Source organism: Oncorhynchus nerka, unplaced genomic scaffold (assembly GCF_034236695.1).
Source record: "Oncorhynchus nerka isolate Pitt River unplaced genomic scaffold, Oner_Uvic_2.0 unplaced_scaffold_1808, whole genome shotgun sequence".
NCBI lineage: Eukaryota > Metazoa > Chordata > Actinopteri > Salmoniformes > Salmonidae > Oncorhynchus > Oncorhynchus nerka.
In genome coordinates, this window is record NW_027039514.1 from 42350 (window position 1) to 69606 (window position 27257).

Consider the following 27257-nt stretch of genomic DNA (forward strand, 5'->3'; position numbering starts at 1 on the left):
CTCCACTAGGGCCCTCTCAACCAGCTGGCTCCACTAGGGCCCTCTCAACCAGCTGGCTCCACTAGGGCCCTCTCAACCAGCTGGCTCCACTAGGGCCCTCTCAGCCACCTGGCTCCACTAAGCTCCTCTCAGCCAGCTGGTGTGTAGGAGAGTGTGAGATGTGTGTACAACTAGTAGAAGTACAAATGTCAAGGGAAATGAACTAAAGTGATACATCTAGTCCTAGGTTTTATTTACTGTGGTGTTTGTTCTCCACTGGTTACCCTGTTCTCATCACAACAGGTCACACATTCTGCTGACATGATTACACACTGTGGTATTTCACCTAACAGATAACAATATTATATTTTGGGGTCTTTGTAATCTGAGGGAAATATGTGTCTCTTATATCGTTGTACATTTGGCAGGAGGTTAGGAAGTACAGCTCAGTATCCAACTGATTTTGTGGGCAGTGGGCACATAGCCTGTCTTCTCTCTGCCTACCTCTCTCAATAGCAAGGCCATACTCACTGAGTCTGTACATTGTCCATTTTTTTGTCCGTTTTTTCTCAGTCACGGTGGTCAGATAGTTTGCCATCGTTTATGTATGTTTGGTTATAATTTGTTTGGGCCAGACTGTCTGAGTTCTGTCCTGAGGCTTTGTTGGGTTAGTAGTGGTTTGTGAACTAAGCTTCAGGACCAGCTGGATGAAGGGACTTTTCTCTATGTTCATCTCTTGGTATTTCAGTGCTGGTCTCTTGTTTTTATGTGGTTATAGACATTGAAGTGTTGTTTCTGGATATTAATTAGTGATGGGTATTAATTAGTGATGGATATTAATTAGTGATGGGTATTAATTAGTGATGGATATTAATTAGTGATGGATATTGGTCTAATTCTGTCCTACATTATTTGGGCCTTTTTCTTTGTACTCTAAGAATGTTTATGCCGATAGTACATAACTCAACTCTCTCCCCGACCCCCACCAGTCTAGTACATAACTCAACTCTCTCCCTGACCCCCACCAGTCTAGAACATAACTCAACTCTCTCCCTGACCCCCACCAGTCTAGTACATAACTCAACTCGCTCCCCGACTCACACCAGTCTAGTACATAACTCAACTCTCTCCCTGACCCCCACCAGTCTAGTACATAACTCAACTCTCTCCCTGACCCCCACCAGTCTAGTACATAACTCAACTCTCTCCCAGACCCCCACCAGTCTAGTACATAACTCAACTCTCTCCTGACCCCCACCAGTCTAGTACATAACTCAACTCTCTCCCTGACCCCATCAGTCTAGTACATATTCAACTCTCTCCCTGACCCCCACCAGTCTAGTACATAACTCAACTCTCTCCCTGACCCCCACCAGTCTAGTACATAACTCAACTCTCCAACACAATTTCATTGCTACCTTTTGTTTGTTTTCATCCCAAGGGAAAGGTTTGGAAACACCTACACATATATTAACACAGAAACAGCACAATTCATCTCATATGACCTAGTAGTCCTGTAGAGCTCTTTAACATTCACACAATATACACTACATTACATCCTCCATATAATTCATCTCATATGACCTAGTAGAACTGTAGAGCTCTTTAACATCCACACAATATAGCTGGGTCTCCCTGTTCTGTCCCTATATGTCCACTGCCCTGCAGAGCCCCAACCCAACACAACCCCACTCAGCTTTAGGATCTTAGTGAAACATTCATTATTGGTTTCAGGTGTGTTAGGTCAAGGCCAGAGTGACAACCCACAGGACAGCAGACCCCCAGGGCAGGACGGAACAACCCAGCAGCTGTTGAAAACAGGAAGTGGGCATCTTTTCAATACAGACTCCTTTTGTTGTACTGTTTTCAATATAAAACATCCAGACCTTATTCAAGTTGTCCAGTAAACCCTTATAAGAGGTGAACTGAAGCAGTAGAAAGTTAGACTTGATATTATAGCAGACACTATATGTGTAACTTTGCTGCTCTGCCAGCAGTTTCCTGTGGAGTTTTTCTAATGTCAGTGTTTCCTGTATGTAGGTGGGTTTAACTGATCTTATCTGCTTAAAAGTTTGTCACGTCATAGATGTGACCTGAGTCAAACTCCACAGGCCTGATGCTATATGTCAGGAAGAGAGAGAGAACGAGAGAGAGAAAGGAGGGGGTAGTGGAGAGAGAGAGGAGGGGAGGGGACAGAGGAGAGAGTAGTGGAGAGAGAGGAGGGGAGGAGACAGAGGAGAGAGTAGTGGAGAGAGAGGGAGGAGGAGACAGAGGAGAGAGAGTGGAGAGAGAGAGGAGGAGGGGACAGAGAGGAGAGAGAGGGGAGGGGAGGAGACAGAGGAGAGAGTAGTGGAGAGAGAGAGGAGGGGAGGGGACAGAGGAGAGAGTAGTGGAGAGAGAGAGGAGGGAGGGGACAGAGGAGAGAGTAGTGGAGATCATCCTAATCCCTACCTGTAGTCTACCTACCTCTGGTATAATGCATTTCTACCTCTCACTCCATCAGTGTTGCTCTGTCTGCATCCTAATCCCTACCTGTAGTCTACCTACATCTGGTATAATGCATTTCTACCTCTCTCTCCATCAGTGTTTCTCTGTCTGCATCCTAATCCCTACCTGTAGTCTACCTATCTCTGTCTGCATCCTAATCCCTACCTGTAGTCTACCTACATCTGGTATAATGCATTTCTACCTCTCTCTCCATAAGTGTTGCTCTGTCTGCATCCTAATCCCTACCTGTAGTCTACCTACCTCTGTCTGCATCCTAATCCCTACCTGTAGTCTACCTACCTCTGGTATAATGCATTTCCACCTCTCACTCCATCAGTGTTGCTTGTCCATCTTCCTGAATTAAAAGATTAACAGATCAATATTGTTGCATAACATCATTAAATATTGCTAAGTTATTTATCTATAGTGTGGATGTAGGGCTGTTTTTAGTATGTAATGAGCACCCAGATGCTGCATATTCAACACAATAATATCAGACAGACCAGCTGGCCCGTGCTGCCTCCGTGTTGACTACTATGTTGCAATGTGAATATTATCAGAGTTGTCGTTGATACTAAATGTTTCAGTTTCTCCGAGCCTCATCGTTCATTTATACAATGTTTCAATATTATCAGAGACACCTTGTTGATGCAATGCTTCAGTGTTCACAGAATGTTTCCTTTCCCTGGAGAATAATGCAGACAGGCAAATACAACATGATCTGGGTGCAGACATCATTAGGAACATCTCTGAATGCAGAGCAACAATGTAGGTGGGAAGAACATGAGACAATGACACTGTCATAGTCCACCATCAGTACGACCAAGAATATGTTTTCCGCGACGCGGATCCGGTGTTCTGCCTTACAAACAGGACAACGGAATGGATCGCATGCAGCGACCCAAGGAAACGACTCCGAAAAAGAGGGAAACGAGGCGGTGTTCTGGTCAGACTCCGAAAAAGGGCACATCGCGCAGCACTCCCCAGCATTCTTCTTGCCAATGTCCAGTCTCTTGACAACAAGGTTGACGAAATCCGAGCAAGAGTAGCATTCCAGAGGGACATCAGAGACTGCAACGTTCTCTGCTTCACAGAAACATGGCTAACTGGGAAGACGCAATCCGAGGCGGTGCAGCCAACGGGTTTCTCCACGCATCGCGCCGACAGAAACAAACATCTTTCTGGTAAGAAGAGTGGCGGGGGCGTATGCCTCATGACTAACGAGACATGGTGTGATGAAGGAAACATACAGGAACTCAAATCCTTCTGTTCACCTGATTTAGAATTCCTCACAATCAAATGTAGACCGCATTATCTTCCAAGAGAATTCTCCTCGATTATAATCACAGCCGTATATATCCCCCCCCAAGCAGACACATCGATGGCTCTGAACGAACTTTATTTAACTCTTTGCAAACTGGAAACCATTTATCCGGAGGCTGCATTCATTGTAGCTGGGGATTTTAACAAAGCTAATCTGAAAACAAGACTCCCTAAATTTTACCAGCATATCGATTGCGCAACCAGGGGTGGTAAAACCTTGGATCATTGTTACTCTAACTTCCGCGACGCATATAAGGCCCTGCCCCGCCCCCCTTTCGGAAAAGCTGACCACGACTCCATTTTGCTGATCCCTGCCTACAGGCAGAAACTTAAACAAGAGGCTCCCACGCTGAGGTCTGTCCAACGCTGGTCAGACCAAGCTGACTCCACACTCCAAGACTGCTTCCATCACGTGGACTGGGACATGTTTCGTATTGCGTCAGATGGAAATATTGACGAATACGCTGATTCGGTGTGCGAGTTCATTAGAACGTGCGTCGAAGATGTCGTTCCCATAGCAACGATAAAAACATTCCCAAACCAGAAACCGTGGATTGATGGCAGCATTCGCGTGAAACTGAAAGCGAACCACTGCTTATAATCAGGGCAAGGTGTCTGGTAATATGTCCGAATATAAACAATGCAGCTATTCCCTCCGCAAGGCTATTAAACAAGCTAAGCGTCAGTACAGAGACAAAGTGGAATCTCAATTCAATGGCTCAGACACAAGAGGCATGTGGCAGGGTCTACAGTCAATCACGGACTACAAGAAGAAACCCAGCCCAGTCACGGACCAGGATGTCTTGCTCCCAGGCAGACTAAATCACTTTTTTGCCCGCTTTGAGGACAATACAGTGCCACTGACACGGCCTGCAACGAAAACATGCAGTCTCTCCTTCACTGCAGCCGAGGTGAGTAAGACATTTAAACGTGTTAACCCTCGCAAGGCTGCAGGCCCAGACGGCATCCCCAGCCGCGCCCTCAGAGCATGCGCAGACCAGCTGGCCGGTGTGTTTACGGACATATTCAATCAATCCCTATACCAGTCTGCTGTTCCCACATGCTTCAAGAGGGCCACCATTGTTCCTGTTCCCAAGAAAGCTAAGGTAACTGAGCTAAACGACTACCGCCCCGTAGCACTCACTTCCGTCATCATGAAGTGCTTTGAGAGACTAGTCAAGGACCATATCACCTCCACCCTACCTGACACCCTAGACCCACTCCAATTTGCTTACCGCCCAAATAGGTCCACAGACGATGCAATCTCAACCACACTGCACACTGCCCTAACCCACCTGGACAAGAGGAATACCTATGTGAGAATGCTGTTCATCGACTACAGCTCGGCATTCAATACCATAGTACCCTCCAAGCTCGTCATCAAGCTCGAGACCCTGGGTCTCGACCCCGCCCTGTGCAACTGGGTACTGACTTCCTGACGGGCCGCCCACAGGTGGTGAGGGTAGGCAACAACATCTCCTCCCGCTGATCCTCAACACGGGGCCCCACAAGGGTGCGTTCTGAGCCCTCTCCTGTACTCCCTGTTCACCCACGACTGCGTGGCCATGCACGCCTCCAACTCAATCATCAAGTTTGCGGACGACACAACAGTGGTAGGCTTGATTACCAACAACGACGAGACGGCCTACAGGGAGGAGGTGAGGGCCCCTCGGAGTGTGGTGTCAGGAAAATAACCTCACACTCAACGTCAACAAAACTAAGGAGATGATTGTGGACTTCAGGAAACAGCAGAGGGAACACCCCTATCCACATCGATGGATCAGTAGTGGAGAGGGTAGCAAGTTTTAAGTTCCTCGGCATACACATCACAGACAAACTGAATTGGTCCACTCACACTGACAGCGTCGTGAAGAAGGCGCAGCAGCGCCTCTTCAACCTCAGGAGGCTGAAGAAATTCGGCTTGTCACCAAAAGCACTCACAAACTTCTACAGATGCACAATCGAGAGCATCCTGGCGGGCTGTATCACCGCCTGGTACGGCAACTGCTCCGCCTCAACCGTAAGGCTCTCCAGAGGGTAGTGAGGTCTGCACAACGCATCACCGGGGCAAACTACCTGCCCTCCAGGACACCTACACCACCCGATGTTACAGGAAGGCCATAAAGATCATCAAGGACATCAACCACCCAAACCACTGCCTGTTCACCCCGCTATCATCCAGAAGGCGAGGTCAGTACAGGTGCATCAAAGCTGGGACCGAGAGACTGAAAAACAGCTTCTATCTCAAGGCCATCAGACTGTTAAACAGCAATCACTAACATTGAGTGGCTGCTGCCAACACACTGTCATTGACACTGACCCAACTCCAGCCACTTTAAAAATGGGAATTGATGGGAAATGATGTAAATATATCACTAGCCACTTTAAACAATGCTACCTTATATAATGTTACTTACCCTACACTATTCATCTCATATGCATATGTATATACTGTACTCTAGATCATCGACTGCATTCTTATGTCACTAGCCACTTTAACTATGCCACTTTGTTTACTTTGTCTACATACTCATCTCATATGTATATACTGTACTCGATACCATCTACTGTATGCTGCTCTGTACCATCACTCATTCATATATCCTTATGTACATATTCCTTATCCCCTTACACTGTGTATAAGACAGTAGTTTTGGAATTGTTAGTTAGATTACTTGTTGGTTATCACTGCATTGTCGGAACTAGAAGCACAAGCATTTCGCTACACTCGCATTAACATCTGCTAACCATGTGTATGTGACAAATAAAATTTGATTTGATTTGATCCACAAGGGTGACTTCATATACATTATAGCAGGGGGTCAACAACGTTTTTCATGAGTGACAATTTACAATTGATCCTACAATTTCTAAAGACCTGCGTGACTGTAATTATTTCCATATTATTCATATACATTATAGCAGGGGGGCGGCAACGTTTTTCAATGTACAAATGATCCTTCTATTTCTAAAGATCTGCGTATAACACCCCACCCAGCAGACTGTCGACCAATCATGTTCACGTTGTCATGCTGCGTCACGCGGTTGCTAAACCAATCATCACGTAATCCCTTCTCAAAGTCAGTGTACTTTATGTCGAGAAACTCTGTTTTCATCAAAAGTACGTTCTGCCACGATTCCAAAGCTATACGATACTACAGACAGCAAGTTAATTATCTCACATCTCACGTCGCCCAGAATGCACCGCGTGGGCCAATGACGTAACATCGTCAACGTTGTTGGGTTTTTGAGCTAGTGCCCAGTAGACTCCATTCACTCCGTGAAGGAGAGCGATCCCTGTCCCAGAGTCGCCCAGAATGCACCGCGTGGGCCAATGACGTAGCATCGTCAACGTTTCCCATCTCCTCAAAAGTATATCTGCCGTTGTGATTTAAACTCCACTCTGGGAGACACATCGATCTGCAGGTTGAACATGGTGAGATTGGAGACTCCTAAATTGATAGTGCAGTTTGTTTAGGTGATTTAACAGCTAGTTAGCTACTTCACATGCTGATATTGTCTTTGGTATTATTGTGTGTAGATACATTTAGCTAGCCAGCCAGCCCACACAGAGAGCATTGCATTGTGGATGTTGTAGTCGATTTGAGCTGCAACAGATTTCCTCAACGATTTTCCATCTTGTTACAACCTTATTATTAGAGAAGCACCGATAGTACATTTATGGCCGATACCGATATCCAATATTTTCCTTTCCAAAAAGAAACCATACCGATAACCGATATAAAACATTTTGCGACCTTTTAAGCATTCTAGTACAGTTAAATAGTGAATGTCTGGGGGCATTTCTGTTAGTTTTTGCTGTTCTCCAAATACTACTTTCGAGTTTATAGTAAATTAGCTTCAACTGGTGGAGGGATTCGACACACCCCATTTAGCCATACCCTAGGTTTATCTCTATTTCTACACACCCCATTTAGCCATACCCTAGGTTTAGCTGTATTTCTACACACCCCATTTAGCCATACCCTAGGTTTATCTGTATTTCTACACACCCCATTTAGCCATACCCTAGGTTTATCTGTATTTCTACACATCCCATTTAGCCATACCCTAGGTTTATCTGTATTTCTACACACCCCATTTAGCCATACCCTAGGTTTATCTGTATTTCTACACACCCCATTTAGCCATACCCTAGGTTTATCTGTATTTCTACACATCCCATTTAGCCATACCCTAGGTTTATCTGTATTTCTACACATCCAATTTAGCCATACCCTAGGTTTATCTGTATTTCTACACACCCCATTTAGCCATACCCTAGGTTTATCTGTATTTCTACAGCCCCAAACTACTTCCTATCGCTTCAAACACACCGACTGCATCACAGCTGCATAACATTTTACACAGCTAGGCAACTATACTGATGCAGGTACCTTTTACACAGCTAGACAACTATACTGATGCAGGTACCTTTTACACAGCTAGACAACTATACTGATGCAGGTACCTTTTACACAGCTAGGCAACTATACTGATGCAGGTCCCTTTTACACAGCTAGGCAACTATACTGATGCAGGTACCTTTTACACAGCTAGGCAACTATACTGATGCAGGTACCTTTTACACAGCTAGACAACTATACTGATGCAGGTACCTTTTACACAGCTAGGCAACTATACTGATGCAGGTACCTTTTACACAGCTAGGCAACTATACTGATGCAGGTCCCTTTTACACAGCTAGGCAACTATACTGATGCAGGTCCCTTTTGCACAGCTAGGCAACTATACTGATGCAGGTTCCTTTTGCACAGCTAGGCAACTATACTGATGCAGGTTCCTTTTACACAGCTAGGCAACTATACTGATGCAGGTACCTTTTACACAGCTAGGCAACTATACTGATGCAGGTACCTTTTACACAGCTAGGCAACTATACTGATGCAGGTACCTTTACACAGCTAGACAACTATACTGATGCAGGTACCTTTTACACAGCTAGACAACTATACTGATGCAGGTACCTTTTACACAGCTAGGCAACTATACTGATGCAGGTCCCTTTTACACAGCTAGGCAACTATACTGATGCAGGTACCTTTTACACAGCTAGGCAACTATACTGATGCAGGTACCTTTTACACAGCTAGGCAACTATACTGATGCAGGTTCCTTTTACACAGCTAGGCAACTATACTGATGCAGGTACCTTTTACACAGCTAGACAACTATACTGATGCAGGTACCTTTTACACAGCTAGGCAACTATACTGATGCAGGTACCTTTTACACAGCTAGGCAACTATACTGATGCAGGTACCTTTTACACAGCTAGGCAACTATACTGATGCAAGTACCTTTTACACAGCAAGGCAACTATACTGATGCAGGTTCCTTTTACACAGCTAGACAACTATACTGATGCAGGTTCCTTTTACACAGCTAGGCAACTATACTGATGCAGGTACCTTTTACACAGCTAGGCAACTATACTGATGCAGGTACCTTTTGCAGGTGGTCGCATGCGGTTGGACACATGGAGGAGAGAATCATTTTCTCAGTTTCCTCAAAACCGTGTCTTTTTGAAACAACTGCTGACAGCTACAGGGACATAAACACAAACATGCTGCCTGGAGACAAGTGTCCATGATAGTAGGATCGCCAGGTCAGTTTAGTCGTGAGCTTGTGCTAAATGTGGCTAGTTAGCTAGCTTGCTAACCTAGCCAATGAGGTGTGTGTGAAAGAAATAGTCAAATAAGTTATGCTAGTTACTACCCCTGATAACTTTCCCAAATAATAATGTTTGAAATGGTGTGAGTGTGTATGCTAGATAAATAGTAATGGAAATGGTAGATACTACGTAATACATTTTTCACTGAGACATCATGGAGTGTCCATCAATTTAAATCCCAACTTGTAAGGAAAGAATAAATATGAAAAAAATCCACAATATATTGGACAGAACTATGAGGTCTAAAGGTCTGTCTTTCCAAGACATTCTGTTCATCTGCAAGCAGACCTGATGATTGTAGATGGAGGGAGAACCTGTTATTTAAAATGGAAGAATATAACTTCCTGTAGCCTATATAATGTAACAATGACAATCATCCCTTCATATATACTGTAGTTGAAGGTTATTTTAGTGTCATAAAAAGTGTTCATTAAAACAGATCAGGATGTTTGGTGGAAGGATTCAGTGTAGATGTTCTGCTGTGTATCGAGGGGTTTATATGAAAGTGGTAGATTTGTAATTCTTTACCAGAGAAAGTTCTGAATTACTTTTCTTTGGGTGACCTCAGTCTTTGACAATTCAGCTACTTTGTTAACAGTCCTACTGTAATGTTCTGGGTATAGCTGGTGCAGAGGAGTCAGGACAGTAGAGATGAGTAACACATGTAACGTTACTCAAATATTCCAATAACGTGTCGTAATTACCGAGCCCACAGTAACAGACCAAACATACATAAAACAATCCCGCACAAAACCATGGGGAAAACAGAGGGTTAAATAATGAACATGTCATTTGGAATTGGAACCAGGCGTGTAAAACAAAGACAAAACAAATGGAAAATGAAAAGTGGATCAGCGATGGCTAGAAGGCCGGTGACGATGGCTAGAAGGCCGGTGGCGATGGCTAGAAGGCTGGTGGCGATGGCTAGAAGGCCGGTGGCGATGGCTAGAAGGCCGGTGGCGATGGCTAGAAGGCCGGTGGCGATGGCTAGAAGGCCGGTGGCGAAGGGAAGAAGGCCGGTGGCGATGGCTAGAAGGCCGGTGACGTCGCTGCCCGAACAAGGAGCGGGACCGACTTCTGTGGAAGTTGTAACAGTACCCCCCCCCCTTGACACGCAGGGCGATCCGGATGGAGATGGTGGAACTCCCGCAGCAACGAAGGGTCCAAAACGTCCTCCACCGGCACCCAGCATCTCTCCTCCGGACCGTACCCCTCCCACTCCACGAGGTACTGAAGGACTTTCGCCCGACGCCTCGAGTCCAGTATGGCTCGAAAAGCATACACCGGGGCCCAGCCACCACCGGCCTGAGGAGAGACACATGGAACGAGGGGTTAATACGGTAATCGGGGGGAAGATGTAACCTGTAGCAAACCTCTTTCACTCTCCTCAGGACTTTGAATGGCCCCACAATCCGCGGGCCCAGCTTCCGTCAGGGCAGGCGGAGGGGCAGGTTTCGGGTCGAGAGCCAGACCGGTGAAAACCAGAGGTATGGCTGACCGAGGCCCCAGACGTTCCATGAACGCCCTCCAGACCCTTGATGTGAACTGGGGACCTCGATCAGACACTGTATCCTCAGGCCTCCCATAGTGCCCATAAGACATGTATAAACAGGGCCTCCTCAGTCTGTAGGGCCGTAGGGAGACTGGAAAAAGGAAGGAGACCGCAGGACTTAGAGAACTGATCCACAACGACCAGGATCGTGAGGGAGGAAGATCCTTGAGGAAGTCCACAGAAAGGTGCGACCAAGGTCGTTGTGGAATGGGTAAGGGCTGTAACATCCCTCTGGGCAGGTGGAGGGGAGTGGGCTCTGTACGTAACGCCCGCTCGATGTCCGTGTCCAGCTCCCACACTACCGGTGCCACCAGGCAAGTGGCTGGAAGTTTGGGAGTGTGATCTATGGACCGCTCCTCTGTGTCATACATCCGGGACAGTGTGTCTGCCTTAGTGTTCTGGGAACCTGGTCTGTAGGACAGTGTGTCTGCCTTAGCGTTCTGGGAACCTGGTCTGTAGGACAGTGCGTCTGCCTTAGCATTCTGGGAACCTGGTCTGTAGGACAGTGCGTCTGCCTTAGCGTTCTCAGAACCTGGTCTGTAGGACAGTGTGTCTGTCTTAGCATTCTTGGAACCTGGTCTGTAGGATAGTGTGTCTGCCTTAGCGTTCTGGGAACCTGGTCTGTAGGACAGTGCGTCTGCCTTAGCGTTCTGGGAACCTGGTCTGTAGGACAGTGTGTCTGCCTTAGCGTTCTGGGAAACTGGTCTGTAGGACAGTGAAAACAAAAAGGGTAAAAAACAACATGGCCCACCTTGCCTGGCGAGGGTTCAGTCTCCACCTTGCCTGGCGAGGGTTCAGTCTCCACCTTGCCTGGCGAGGGTTCAGTCTCCACCTTGCCTGGCGAGGGTTCAGTCTCCACCTTGCCTGGCGAGGGTTCAGTCTCCACCTTGCCTGGCGAGGGTTCAGTCTCCACCTTGCCTGGCGAGGGTTCAGTCTCAACCTTGCCTGGCGAGGGTTCAGTCTCCACCTTGCCTGGCGAGGGTTCAGTCTCCACCTTGCCTGGCGAGGGTTCAGTCTCCACCTTGCCTGGCGAGGGTTCAGTCCCCACCTTGCCTGGCGAGGGTTCAGTCTCCACCTTGCCTGGCGAGGGTTCAGTCTCCCGGTCCCCCACATCTTAGTTTCGCTCCGCCGGGCTGAGCTTCTTCGAAAAGAAAGCACAGGGGTGGACCTTTAGTGGCGTACCCGAGCGCTGAGAGAGCACGGCTCAGGGGAGCCAAGGTAAACAGAGCCCTCAGGTGACCAAAAGCGCTGTCCGCCTCAGCCGTCCACTGCAGTCGCACCGGTCCCCCCTTCAGCAGTGAGGTAATGGGAGTCGCTACCTGACCAAAGCCCCCGATAAACCTCCGGTAGTAGTTGGCTACCTGACCAAAGCCCCAGATAAACCTCCGGTAGTAGTTGGCTACCTGACCAAAGCCCCAGATAAACCTCCGGTAGTAGTTGGCTACCTGACCAAAGCCCCAGATAAACCTCCGGTAGTAGTTGGCTACCTGACCAAAGAAAATCCCGGAAAATCTCGTCTACAAAGGCCTGGAAGACATCAACCCGTACGGCATGACAAGGTACTCATAGTGCCCTGAGGTGGTACTAAATGACGTCTTCCACTCGTCCCCCTCCCGGATACGCACCAGGTTGTAAGCGCTCCTGAGATCCAATTTTGTGAAGAAGCCCTGTGCATTGACTCTATCGCACTGGATATGAGAGGCAGCAGGTAGCTGTACCTCACAGTGATTTGGTTGATACCTTGATAGTCAATGCAGGGCGCAGACCGCCATCCTTCTTCACCGCCAGAACAAGGACAGGGACCGACTTCGGCGGAAGTCGTGACACCTACAACTGTCACCTTATGTAACAACTGATTTACTTAACTAAAGGCACATCTCAATATGTGGTCCAGGTGTCTTAGTGTTCCTATAGAAACCTGTGTCCAAACTCAGCATTAAATAGCATCTAATCAGAATAGTGTACAGAGCTAAGTTATTACAGCTATTTAAATGTAATGCGCTTTTTAGTGTTTATTCTGTGTCATTAAAAAAATCACTGTTGCCTATTAGATCAATATCAGTGTGAACACATCTGATTGGACTAGATCCATGTTGAGGTGAGACACGTCTGATTGGACTAGATCCATGTTGAGGTGAGACACGTCTGATTGGACTAGATCCATGTTGGGGTGAGACACGTCTGATTGGACTAGATCCATGTTGAGGTGAGGCACATCTGATTGGACTAGATCCATGTTGAGGTGAGACACGTCTGATTGGACTAGATCCATGTTGAGGTGAGGCACATCTGATTGGACTAGATCCATGTTGAGGTGAGACACGTCTGATTGGACTAGATCCATGTTGGGGTGAGACACGTCTGATTGGACTAGATCCATGTTGAGGTGAGGCACATCTGATTGGACTAGATCCATGTTGAGGTGAGGCACATCTGATTGGACTAGATCCATGTTGAGGTGAGGCACATCTGATTGGACTAGATCCATGTTGAGGTGAGACACGTCTGATTGGACTAGATCCATGTTGAGGTGAGACATGTCTGATTGGACTAGATCCATGTTGAGGTGAGACACGTCTGATTGGACTAGATCCATGTTGAGGTGAGACCATCTGATTGACTAGATCCATGTTGAGGTGAGGCACGTCTGATTGGACTAGATCCATGTTGAGGTGAGACACGTCTGATTGACTAGATCCATGTTGAGGTGAGGCACGTCTGATTGGACTAGATCCATGTTGAGGTGAGGCACTATTGACTAGATCCATGTTGAGGTGAGGCCATTCCATGTCTTTATTGGTTTGTGAGAGAAGGCAGTTTGGGAGAAGGTGGTGGACCGTTTGAGGAGTCTATAGTTCCCTGGTGGAGGTTCTTGGAACACTGATATTTAAGTCTGAGGTTGATGAAAACAAATTTGGTGCTGAAATGTTGTGTGTTATCTTGAATACCAGGCAGATGTTGGAGTACAGAATGAAATGGAGAGGAGAGGAGAGGGGGAGTAGAGGAGAGAGGAGAGGGGGAGAAGAGGAGAGGGGGAGTAGAGGAGAGGAGAGGGGGAGGAGAGGAGAAGTGGGGGAGTAGAGGAGAGGAGAAGGGGAGGAGAAGAGAAGAGAAGAGGAGAAGAGAGGAGAGAGGGGGTGACGAGGAAAGGGGGAGAAGAGGAGAGGGGGAGATAAGGGGGGGATAGGGGCAGAATAGGAGAAGAGAGGGGGAGAAGAGAGGGGGAGAAGAGAGAGGGGGAGAAGAGGAGAACAGAGAGGGAGAAGAGGAGAACAGAGAGGGAGAAGAGGAGAACAGAGAGGGAGAAGAGGAGAACAGAGAGGGAGAAGAGGGGAGAAGAGGAAAGGGAGAGAAGAGTAGAGGGGAGAAGAGGAAAGGGAGAGAAGAGTAGAGGGGGAGAAGAGGAGAAGAGAGAGGGGAGAAGAGGAGAAGAGAGAGGGGGAGAAGAGGAGAAGAGAGAGGGGGAGAAGAGGAGAACAGAGAGGGAGAAGAGGAGAACAGAGAGGGAGAAGAGGAGAACAGAGAGGAGAAGAGAACAGAGAGGGAGAAGAGGAGAGGAGAGGAGAAGGGGAGAAGAGGAAAGGAGAGAAGAGTAGAGGGGGAGAAGAGTAGAGGGGGAGAAGAGGAGAAGAGAGGGGAGGTGAGAAGAGTAGAGAGGGGAGAAGAGTAGAGAGGGGGAGAAGAGTAGAGGGGAGAAGAGGAGAAGAGAGGGGAGGTGAGAAGACTAGAAGAGAGGGGAGGGGAGAAGACGAGAGAGAGAAGAGGATAAGAGGATAAGAGGGTAAGGGGGAGAGGAGGTGGAGAAGAGAAGGGGAGAAGAGGAAGAGAGGGGAGAAGAGAGGGGGAGAAGGTGGAGAGGAAGAGGAGAAGAGAGGTGGAGAAGAGGAGAGGGAGGGGGAGGAGAAGAGATGGGGAGAGCAGAGGGGTGAGAAGAGGTGAGGGGGGGAAGAGGTGGAGAAGAGAAGAGGACAGGGGGAGAAGAGGAGAGGGGAGGGGGAAGAGAGGTGGAGAAGAGAAGAGGAGAGGGGGAGAAGAGGAAAGGGGAGGGGGAAGAGAGGTGGAGAAGAGAAGAAGAGAGGTGGAGAAGAGGAGAGGGGGAGGGGAGAAGAGAGGTGGGAGCAGGGAGGAGAAATGGAGAGGGGGAGAAGAGCAGAGGGGTGAGAAGGGGAGAAGGGAGGGGTAGAATTGGGGAGAAGAGGAGAAGAGAGGAGAGAAGCGGGGGGAGTTGAGGAGAAGAGAGGTGGTAAAACGGAGGAAGGGGGAGAAGAGGAGAGGGGGAGAAGATGAAGAGAAAGGGGGAGAAGAATAGAGGTGGGAGGAGAGGGTAGGGGAGGGGAGAGGAGAGGAGAGGGGAGGAGAAGGGGGAGAAGAGGAGAAGAGTGGGGGAGAAGGGGGAGAAGAGGAGAAGAGAGGGGAGAGTAGTAGAGGTGGGAGGAGAGTGGAGGAGAGGAGAGGGGAGGAGAAGAGGAGGGGGAGAAGGGGAGAAGAGAGGTAGGAGAATGAGGAGAAGAGGAGGGGAGAAGGGGGAGAAGAGGAGAGGGGGAGAAGAGGAGAGGGGGAGAAGATGAAGAGAGAGGGGGAGAAGAGGGGGTGGGTGAAGAGTACAGGGGGAGAAGAGGGGGTGGGTGAAGTGGAGAGGGGGAGAGAGTGGGTGGGTGAAGAGGAGAGTGGGGAGAAGATGGGGTGGGTGAAGAGAAGGGAGAGGGAGAGGAGTAGAGAGGGGGGGAGAGGGTAGGAGAGGAGAAGAGATGGAGAGAAGAGGAGAAGAGAGGGGTTGAAGAGGAGAGGAGAGGGGGAGAAGAGGAGGGGAGAAGAGTAGAGGTGGGAGGAGAGGGTAGGAGACGAGAAGAGAGGGGTTGAAGAGGAGAGGAGAGGGGGAGAAGAGGAGAGAAGAGGAGAAGAGAAGGGAGAAGAATAGAGGTGGGAGGAGAGGGTAGGAGAGGGGCGAGGAGAGGGGGAGAAGAGGAGAAGAGGAGGGGAGAAGAGAAGGGAGAAGAATAGAGGTGGGAGGAGAGGGTAGGAGAGGGGCGAGGAGAGGAGAAGAGGAGGGGAGAAGGGGAGAAGAGTGGGGGAGAAGGGGGAGAAGAGGAGAAGAGAGGGGAGAGTAGTAGAGGTGGGAGGAGAGTGGAGGAGAGGGGCGAGGAGAGGAGAGGGAGGAGAGGAGAAGAGGGGGAGAAGGGGAGAGGAGAGGTAGGAGAATGAGGAGAAGAGGAGGGGAGAAGGGAGTAGAGGGTAGGAGAGGAGAAGAGAGGGGGAGAAGAGGAGAAGAGAGGGGTTGAAGAGGAGAGGAGAGGGGGAGAAGAGTAGAGGTGGGAGGAGAGGGTAGGAGAGGGTAGGAGAGGGGCAAGGAGAGGAGAGTAGAAGAGGAGGAGAGAGGGGTTGAAGAGGAGGAGAGAGGGGGCGGAGAGGAGAGGGGAGAAGAGGGGGAGAGAGGGGTTGAAGAGGAGGAGAGAGGGGCGAAGAGGAGAGGGGAGAAGAGGAGGAGAGAGGGGGAGAAGAGTAGAGGTGGGAGGAGAGGGAGGAGAGAGGGGCGAGGAGTGGAGAGGGGAGGAGAGGAGAGGGGGAGAAGAGGAGAGGGGGAAGAAGAGGGGGTGGGTGAAGAGGAGAGGGGTTGAAGAGAGAAGAGAAGGGGGAGAAGAGGAGAAAAGAGGGGTTGAAGAGGAGAGAGAGGGGTGAAGAGGAGAGGAGAGGGGAGAAGAGTAGAGGTGGGAGGAGAGGATAGGAGAGGAGAAGAGAGGGGGAGTTCATTAACTCAATTCTATTGACAATGTTTGTCTATGGAGATTGCATGGCTGAGTGCTTGATTTTATACATCTGTCAGGAAGGGGTGTAGCTGAAATAGAGTCCACTAATTTGAAGGGGTGTCCACATACTTTTGTATATATAGTGTATGTACACGTTGTTGCACCATACCAACGATAAGCCTGTCTTCCCCATCACATCATGAAAGGTCATGTTGATGTTCATTTAACCTCTGTCTCTCTCTTCCTCTGATTCCTCCCTTTCTCCTCTGTCTCTGTCTCTCTCTGTCTCTGATTCCTCCCTTTCTCCTCTGTCTCTGTCTCTCTCTGTCTCTGATTCCTCCCTTTCTCCTCTGTCTCTCTCTTTCTCCTCAGATCTCCAGGCTCAAAGCGTCAGTCCACCAGGTAGGTAGAGTATAAATCTACAGTGATTATAGCAGTTCAATATTAGTCAACTTTATTATCCCACATGGAGAAATTCATGTGTCCATACAAACCATTCTAAAACCCAATAACAAGTAGAGTTTTATGGAACTACTAATACTTGTCAACCACAAAGCATCACTGCTGTTAGAATAACAGAATCACTGTCATCATCTGTCCTCACCACTGTGTTTTCCTCTCTGCTGTTTACAGCTGAATACTCAGTCAGACTGGTGGATGGGACCACTTCCTGTTCTGGGACAGTGGAAATCTTCTATGAAGGAGAGTGGTTGGGTCTATGCAATAGGTGGTGGGACATGATGAAAGAGGTTAAGGTTGTGTGTAGAGAGCTGGACTGTGGGAATCCTGTAGCTGAATCTGGAGGACCTCTGATTGAAGATGGAAGAAGAGGAGTCAGACTATTGAGATGTAGTGGAGATGAGTCTTCTATTAGATGGTGTGACATCACAGGAGGACCTGGTTTCTGTTATGGTGGATATTATCATCATGTGACCTGTTCAGGTAAGAGACTGGTCATATTGAGAGATTTATTTATACATTATACAATATTACCATGTATCATGTTTTATGTGTTTTTATTTCATTTAAATAGAGGGAGAGATGTCAGATGTATTTAAACATTATATTTGTGTTTGTCATATTGGTTTATGGGAGATGTTCATGGGCAGATCATTGTAGTTCAGATGGTACTGAAGTGAAGCTGCCTGATGGATGTCCAGCTGTTTATTTTCTATAAAGTGAAGTGAACTTATTCCTGTCTCCTGCCTGCATTATTCCCAACCCGATCCTGAGTGACTAAGAACCCATTTCTACATCTTACAGTATCAAACATAGCAAACTACAATCTTTTATCCAACATATTTGTGTTCAGTCCTCGACAGTGTCATCAACAAAACTGATTGAATGTTCAACCAACTCTTTTTCTCCAGAGTCTGTGCGGCTTGTGGATGGAGCTGGTCTCTGCTCTGGGAGAGTGGAGGTGAAGTCCAATCAGTCCTGGGCCTCAGTGTGTGAAGCTGACTTTGACCGGCAGGATGCAGAGGTAGTCTGTAGGGATGTTGGCTGTGGGGCTCCTGCAGCTCTACAGGGGGCTCTATGGAGGAGGTGAGGTCAGACCTGGGATAAAGAGTTCCAGTGTAAAGGCAAAGAGTCCCTTCTCCTGGACTGTGACACCTCAGACAGAAAACAACACCTGCCTACCTGGTAATGCTGTTGGACTCACCTGCTCAGGTAAGAAACAGTTTGTCACTCAATCAACATTGTTTCTCACCTGGAGTGAAGAATATGAGAGACAATATAGGTGTGTTTTAGTGAGAAAATAGTAAGATTACTGTCTCTCTCTTTTCTTTTCTCAGAGCCTGATGATGTGAGGCTGGTGGGAGGAGGCAGTCGCTGTGCTGGTGGAGTGGAGTGGTACGACCAGGAGAGTGGAGGACTGTGGGAGTTGGACTGGGACCAGGAGGATGTAGCTGCAGTAGTGTGTAGACAGCTGGGTTGTGGTTCCACTGTTTCAGCACTAACTGGAAACACCACTAGAGGGTTTGGAGTTTCCTGTGATGGGTCTGTTTCTTCACTGAGGAAGTGTAGAAGATCGTATGATCTCCGTCCTGGACTCACAGTGATCTGCTCAGGTCATAACAATATATTATAATTACATTCAACTGATTTCCTTCATTCATACAACTTCCTCTGCACCTCTCATGATGACTGTTTAACTTGTCAGTCTGCTTTACTAAATAGATCACTCAGTCAAGTAGGAATCAAATACAACTTAAATATCCCAGAATGCTTTTGTAGTTGAGTGTTATCTCAGTGAACGTCTCTACTCACTACCACTGTCACAAAGAGAGAATGAGGGAGGAGGAGAGGAAGAGGGAGATATGGGAGAGATCAAATATATTTTCATCACTGACTTCTCACCAGTGATGTCATCATAAGCCAGTAACCTGTTCTCTCTTGGCCCATCCTGACTGACATACAGCCCAGACCTTGTAGATCAGATGGTACTGAAGTGAAGCTGCCTGATGGATGTAGCTGTTTATTTTCTATAAAACTAGTGAAGTGAACTTATTCCTGTCTCCTGCCTGCATTATTCCCAACCCGATCCTGGAGTGACTAAGAACCCATTTCTACCTCTTACAGTATCAAACACCAGCACCTGCTCCACTTTTATCCAACATATTTGTGTTTCCTCCTCGACAGTGTCATCAACAAAACTGATTGAATGTTCAACCAACTCTTTTTCTCCAGAGTCTGTGCGGCTTGTGGATGGAGCTGGTCTCTGCTCTGGGAGACCTGGAGCTGTGAAGTCCAATCAGTCCTGGGCCTCAGTGTGTGAAGCTGACTTTGACCGGCAGGATGCAGAGGTAGTCTGTGGGGAGCTTGGCTGTGGGGCTCCTGCAGCTCTACAGGGGGCTCTATGGAGAAGGTGGGGGTCAGACCTGGGATAAAGGTGTTTCAGTGTAAAGGCAAAGAGTCCCTTCTCCTGGACTGTGACACCTCAGACAGAGAGAACAACACCTGCCTACCTGGTAATGCTGTTGGACTCACCTGCTCAGGTAAGAAACAGTTTGTCACTCAGTCAACATTGTTTCTCATCTGGAGTGAAGAATATGAGGGAGACAATATAGGTGTGTTTTAGTGAGTAAATGTAAGATTACTGTCTCTCTCTTTTCTTTTCTCAGAGCCTGATGATGAGGCTGGTGGGAGCATGGAGGCAGTCGTCATGTGCTGGTGGAGTGGAGTGGCTCAGCGACCAGGGAGAGTGGTGGAGGACTGTGGGAGTTGGGAGTGTGGAACCAGGAGGATGTAGCTGCAGTAGTGTGTAGACAGTTGGGTTGTGGCTCCACTGTTTCAGTACTACCTGGAAACACCACTAGAGGGTTTTAGTTTCCTGTTTATGGGTCTGTTTCTTCACTGAGGGAGTGTATGGAGAACGTATGATCTCCTTTGGACTCACAGTGATCTGCTCAGGTAATAACAACATATTATAATGGGTATTCAACTGATTTCCTTCATTCAACAACTTCCTCTGCACCTCTCATGATGACTGTTTAACTTGTCAGTCTGCTTTACTAAATAGATCAACAGTCAAGTTTTGGAATCAAATACAACTTAAATATCCCAGAATGCTTTGTATGTCTGTTATCTCAGTGAACGTCTCTACTCTCTACCACTGTCACATGTCATGTTTATTGTCACATCTAAATTCTTTAAGTTAGTTGAGGAGTCTCGTTTTCTTTATCTCTCCTCTTGTTCCAGATGTCCTTATCTTCAGCCTGATATCAACATATGTTGTCTCAGTGACTTTAGGCCCACTACTCATGTTGCCCTGTGAGGGAGTGTGGCTGGCACTGTTACATGCTGATGTTATTGTCATATCTTATTTAGGAAACTAGTTGAAGAGATTTTTTCTTGTTCTCTTTTATTGTTTACAGATCTCCTGGTCTTTATCTGATATCTTCTGACTGACTCAATGGGAGGGGTCTTAGGGGCCACCAGGGTCCGAGATGTTCATTTAGGTCTCTTACAACTTTATCTTCACCTGCTCCACTCAGCCACAGTGAAGGAGGCTTTCCTCCTATTAGTTCACCGGCTCCAACATAATCATCAGACCAGCCAGCTGTCAATCATTTTTTAATAAAGGGTGTTCCTCTTCCCTGCATGATGATTGATTATAAAACTATAGCTGTGTTTATGATGTAGATTATGTTTTCTCTCATAACTTCTCCTCTGAGAGTGAGCTCCTCTCCCTCACCATCACAGGTAACTGAACATGAACCAGACTTATAACGTTGTCATTGACAGATTTCCCACAGATCTATGTGATGATAAATGTCCCCTCATCAAATGTGTTTCTGTTTGCAGCCTCTCCTCTGCCAGCCTTCATCATCAGAACGTTGTGATGCTGCTGATTATGACATATCACCACCTCCTACCTGTACTACAAGAGATAAAGACATTTATTGATTTAAAGTCATTTAAACTAGAGGTTGAGGGGTTAGGGGTTAGTAGTATAGAGATAATGATGATACTAGATTATAAATGTTATGACTGTTGGTGCTGTGTCTCCTAGCCCACCAGGAGGAGATAATGATGTTGAACAGGGTAAATGTTATGATATGGATCTTTATGTCAATGCCATGGAGATGGTCTCTCTGGCTCATGATGTTATTGGACCGGGTTAGATATTGATTATGATGCAGCCCAGTGTTATGTTGTTAGTAGGAGGAGAATAATGACCCTTATGCTGATTATAAATTTATGATATTGATTATGATGGTAATTATGGATGGTGTTAAAAGTGAGTGATAATGATGTTATTGATTATAAATTTAATAAATTATGATGTAGATTAGTTTATGTGGTTAGTAGTGGAAGAAATCTTGATGTGATTATAAATGTTATTATTTATTTATGTTTAGTGTTATGATTTAGTAGTAGAGAAAATGATTTCTTGATTTAAATGTTCTGATATTGATTATGATGTATCTTATTTATGTCTCTTAGTAGTTAGAGATAATGATGTTATTTTAGTGTATAAATGTTATGATATTGATTTGATCTAGATTATTTATGATGTCTCTTAGATAATGATTTATTGATTATTAATATTGATTTGATTAGATTCTTTATCTTTTAGGGTAAGCCTCTGAGATTTTGATTATAAATGTTTATTGATTATCTGTAGATTAGGGTTATGTTGTTAGTGTCTCTTAGATTAATGATGTTATTTATTATAAATGTTATATTGATTCTTTATCTTATTTATGATGTTGCTCTCTAAACTGCCATGTAATCAACTGAATGTTTGGGTAAAATTACAGGTGTTCTGGTGTCAGATTTAATTTTAGACAGACTAAACATACAGTTTGAATAACTGAGATCAGTCTGTGTAATTCCCCCTCTTGGACAGTACAACATACAGTATGAATTAACTGAGATCAGTCTGTGTGATTCCCCTCTTAGACAGACTATAACATGGGGTATTTAACTGAGATCAGTCTGGGTTTTTGGACAGACTGCAACATGAATTAACTGAGATTGTCTGTGTGATTCCCCTCTTGGACAGACTACAAATACAGTTATGAATAACTGAGATCAGTCTGTGTGATTAGTGTTATGTTGTTAGTAGTATAGAATAACTGATCATTATTGATTATAATAGCATGATATTGATTAACTGAGATGTGTCTGTGTTATGTTGTTGGTAGTACAACATTCAGAACTAACTGAGATGGCAGTCTGTGATTACCTCTTATGATACAACATTATGAATGTAGATCAGTGTTATGATGTTGTCTCTTGGAAGACTGCCATACAGTATGAATTAACTGAATGTCTGTGTACATAAACATGTAGTGAATTAACTGGATCAGTCTGTGTGATTTAATTATTAGACAGACTACAACATACAGTATGAATTAACTGAGATCAGTCTGTGTGATTCCCCTCTTGGACAGACTACAACATACAGTATGAATTAACTGAGATCAGTCTGTGTGATTCCCTTCTTGGACAGACTACAACATACAGTATGAATTAACTGAGATCAGTCTGTGTGATTCCCTTCTTGGACAGACTACAACATACAGTATGAATTAACTGAGATCAGTCTGTGTGATTCCCTCTTGGACAGACTACAACATACAGTATGAATTAACTGAGATCAGTCTGTGTGATTCCCTCTGGACAGACTACAACATACAGTATGAATTAACTGAGATCAGTCTGTGTGATTCCCTCTTGGACAGACTACAACATACAGTATGAATTAACTGAGATCAGTCTGTGTGATTCTCCTCTTGGACAGACATGCATTAACTGTGTGCAAATTAAGTGAGAACTCAGTCTGTGTGTAGGATTCACTCCAGTCTTGTGTAGGATGTGTGTCTGTGTACTAGCAAGTGTAGGATGTGTGTCACTACATGTAGTGTAGGATGTGTGTCCACTCTGTGTGTCCACTCCAGTACAATAGTCTGGGATGTGATTCCCTCCAGTCTTGTAGTGTAGGATGTGTCTCCAGTACAGTATGAATGTAACTGAGACTCCAGTCTGTGTGTGTATTCCCCTCATTGTAGTTAATGTCATGTGTGTAGTGTAGGATGTGTGTCTGTCAGTACATGTGTCCGTGTACTCCAGTGTGTGTGTAGTGTAGGATGTGTGTCCACTCTGGTGGTGTCAGTACATGTGTAGGATGTGTGTCCACTCCAGTGTAGGATGTGTGTCCACTCCAGTACATGTGTAGTGTAGGATGTGTGTCCACTCCAGTACATGTGTAGTGTAGGATGTGTGTCCACTCCAGTACATGTGTAGTGTAGGATGTGTGTCCACTCCAGTACATGTGTAGTGTAGGATGTGTGTCCACTCCAGTACATGTGTAGTGTAGATTGTGTGTTGATGCCTAAAGAGACTCTGTGTTTAACACACTTCAACCAGACGACTGTAGAAGCTTCTGTTTTATTGAAGAACAACCGTTGTCTCCATTGAACACAACATCATGGTGTTTTATGATTGACTGATAGAGGGGATCTTTCAGAGTGACACTGATGTCTGTTGGTTGGATGGTAGTTTGTTCAATGTCAGCTTGGTTGTCTATTGGTTATTTCTTGGTTGGTCAAACGTTGGTTGACTGAATGTTGGGTCTAGTTGGTTGGTCATTGGCTTGATGGCTGAATGTCAGGTTTGTTGAACATAGATCCTTGTTGATAGCCTGTTAGTTCTCATTAGGTTGTATTTTGGTTGGTTTTTGGTTTGTTAGACTGGTTCCTAGGAGGAGGAAGAGGAAGAGGAAGCTGAGCTGTGACAGTTTGACATCAGTCTCCTGTTACCTGCTGAGAGAGAGAGAGACAGAGAGAGAGAGAGAGAGAGAGAGACAGAGAGAGAGAGAAGAGAAGACAGAGAAAGAGAGACAGAGAGACAGAGAGAGAAAGAGAGACAGAGGAGAGAGAGAGAGACAGAGAGAGAGAGAGAGACAGAGAGAGAGAGAGAGAGAGAGAGAGAGAGAGAGAGAGAGAGACAGATACAGAGAGAGAGAGAGACAGAGAGACAGAGACAGAGACAGACTGGCCAGAGTAGACAGATGTATGAGAGATTTGGCCAAAGTACATACCATCCTCAGAATACTGTTCCCTATTTAGTGTACTACTTTTGACCAAGTCTCTGGCCAAAGTAGTGAACAATGTAGGAATACTGGCCAAAGTAGTGAACAATGTAGGGAATACTGGCCAAAGTAGTGTACAATGTAGGGAATACTGGCCAAAGTAGTGTACAATGTAGGGAATACTGGCCAAAGTAGTGGACAATGTAGGGAATACTGGCCAAAGTAGTGGACAATGTAGGGAATAGTGGCCAAAGTAGTGAACAATGTAGGAATACTGGCCAAAGTAGTGAACAATGAAGGGAATACTGGCCAAAGTAGTGAACAATGTAGGAATACTGGCCAAAGTAGTGAACAATGTAGGGAATACTGGCCAAAGTAGTGTACAATGTAGGGAATACTGGCCAAAGTAGTGAACAATGTAGGGAATACTGGCCAAAGTAGTGCACAATGTAGGGAATACTGGCCAAAGTAGTGCACAATGTATCAAGCAGTATCTACCTCTGGTACCAAACATCTACATGTATCAGTTAGTGTAGTAGGGTTTCTCACAGTATCTACCTCTGGTACCAAACATCTACATGTATCAGTTAGTGTAGTAGGGTTTCTCACAGTGTCTACCTCTGGGACCAAACATCTACATGTATCAGTTAGTGTTGTAAGGTTTTGTTAAGGGAATTTTTATCTATAATGACTAATTATGTATACATTTCAATCAGGATGTACTAATCAGAATACTATTATGTTACTGTATATGTACTACTCAGAATACTAAATGTTACTGTATATGTATGAGTTTTCTTTCTTGATCCCAGTACTGAAGATAATGTGTGTGTGAATGTGGTCAAGAGTTTAGAACAATGACGGTCTGTTCCTTGGTACAAATGAATGAACTATATCTCCAGACTGTCTAGAATGCTTATCTACACTGACTGACCTTGGCTCAAGGCGAGGAGGGAAGGCTTGAGAGCTATAGAGCCTTTCTACCAGTATCAAGAAGAGACGGAACATTTAGAAAACGCTGACGTCATTTTCAGTTTATAACCTGTGGTAAAAGGTGTGTGTACTCAGTACTCTCTTGAATAAAGGCTGTTACTTGACTTTTAAGACCGGGCTCTGTCCATTCCTATAAAATAAGGGTCTTACAAATTCTTATGAATTGACAGAGTGTTTCATTTTAATTGGGAATTAAATAAGAGGACTTAAATTCCTTCAACAGGTTTCTCACAGTATCTACCTCTGGTACCAAACATCTACATGTATCAGTTAGTGTAGTAGGGTTTCTCACAGTATCTACCTCTGGTACCAAACATCTACATGTATCAGTTAGTGTAGTAGGGTTTCTCACAGTATCTACCTCTGGTACCAAACATCTACATGTATCAGTTAGTGTAGTAGGGTTTCTCACAGTATCTACCTCTTAGTACCAAACATCTACATGTATCAGTTAGTGTAGTAGGGTTTCTCACAGTATCTACCTCTGGTACCAAACATCTACATGTATCAGTTAGTATAGTAGGGTTTCTCACAGTATCTACCTCTGGTACCAAACATCTACATGTATCAGTTAGTGTAGTAGGGTTTCTCACAGTATCTAACTCTGGGACCAAACGTCTTCATGTAACAGTTAGTGCAGTAGGGTTTCTCATCATGCTGAAACACAAAGCACATCTTAGTTCATGAGATACGTAGATACACACAGACAGACAGACCTTCTGCACTCCACTTCCCTCCCTCCCCACCTCCCTCCTCCCTCCCCCTCCCCACTTCCCTCCCTCCACACCTCCCTCACTCCCTCCCTCCCTCCCCCCTCCCCACCTCCCTCCCTCCCCTCCCCTCTCCACCTCCCTCCCTCCCTCCCCCTCCCAACCTCCCTCCCTCCCCACCTCCCCTCCCTCCCTCCCTCACTCCCTCCCTCCCCCTGTCTTCGTACCTCAGCATGTTGTCCTGGGATCAGCTGTCTCTGACACTGTCTTTCCCTCCACTTCTCCATCTCTCCCCCCTCACTCCCCCTTCCCTTCCCTTCCTCTCCCCTACTTCTCTCCCTGACTCACTCTCACTCCCCCTTCCCTTCCCTCTCTCCCCTCCCCTTCTCTCCCTGACTCACTATCACTCCCCCTTCCCCTTCCCTCTCTCCCCTCGCCTTCTCTCCCTGACTCACTCTCACTCCCCTTCCCTTCCCTCTCTCCCTCCCCTTCTTTCCCTGACTCACTCTCTCTCCCCCTTTCCCTCCTAAGTGTCCCCCTCCGCTATACTCCCCTCCCTCTCAGCTTCCGTTCCTCCCTCCCCTTCTCTCCCTCCTCCTCTTCCCTCCATCCCCCTTCTCTCCCTCCTCCTCTTCCCTCCATCCCTCTCTCTCCATACCTCAGCATGTTGTCCCAGGGTCAACTGTCTCTGACACAGTTGACACTTCAGACACAGAGGGTGGTAGTCCCCTCCCCAATGACCTCTTCTTCTCACCTGGAGCAATGGGGAGAGAGGATACCAAGGGGTTAGAGGTCAAATGTCTGTCATGGACCAATCTGGTTAGAGGATACCAGGGATTAGAGGTCAAATGTCTGTCATGGACCAATGGGAGAGAGGATACCAGGGTTAGAGGTCAAATGTCTGTCATTGACCAATCTGGTTAGAGGATACCAGGGGTTAGGGTCACATATCTGACATGGACCTTTGGGGTTGGAGGATACCAGGGATTAGAGGTCAAATGTCTGTCATGGACCAATCTGGTTAGGATACCAAGGGTTAGAGTCAAATGTCTGTCATGGACCTTTGGGGTTGGAGGATACCAGGGATTAAATAAAAAATGTAATCAAACCAAATTGTATTTGTCACATGCGCCAAATACAACATGTGTAGATAGACCTTACAGTGAAATGCTGAATACAACAGGTGTAGATAGACCTCACAGTGAAATGCTGAATACAACAGGTGTAGTAG

The 27257-nt window shown here is 46.3% G+C and overlaps 1 protein-coding gene and 1 long non-coding RNA gene across 2 annotated transcripts; one reads left to right on the forward strand and one right to left on the reverse strand.

Annotated features, from left to right (window-relative positions):
• Positions 1-6833: 6833 nt before the first annotated feature.
• LOC135567777 (T-cell differentiation antigen CD6-like) lies at positions 6834-19528 on the forward strand. Its single transcript, XM_065015000.1, has 8 exons — positions 6834-7225; positions 9268-9418; positions 17153-17182; positions 17414-17722; positions 18151-18311; positions 18400-18451; positions 18577-18686; positions 19472-19528. Exons 2-8 carry the CDS (start codon positions 9400-9402, stop codon positions 19526-19528), a joined length of 738 nt encoding a protein of 245 aa, XP_064871072.1. The 5' UTR covers positions 6834-7225; positions 9268-9399.
• Positions 19529-23661: 4133 nt separating this feature from the next.
• On the reverse strand, positions 23662-26771 carry LOC135567776 (uncharacterized). The gene is made up of 3 exons (XR_010462397.1): positions 26685-26771; positions 25910-25973; positions 23662-24054 (listed from the first exon to the last, which is right to left on the reverse strand). It is a non-coding gene; the product is annotated as an uncharacterized LOC135567776 (long non-coding RNA).
• Between the last annotated feature and the right edge of the window lie 486 nt (positions 26772-27257).

Coding starts and splice junctions, on each gene's coding strand:
- LOC135567777 (XM_065015000.1), top strand. Junction 17,723..18,150: donor TCATCATGTGACCTGTTCAG/GTAAGAGACTGG, acceptor CTTTTTCTCCAG/AGTCTGTGCGGCTTGTGGAT. Junction 18,452..18,576: donor TGTTGGACTCACCTGCTCAG/GTAAGAAACAGT, acceptor TTCTTTTCTCAG/AGCCTGATGATGTGAGGCTG.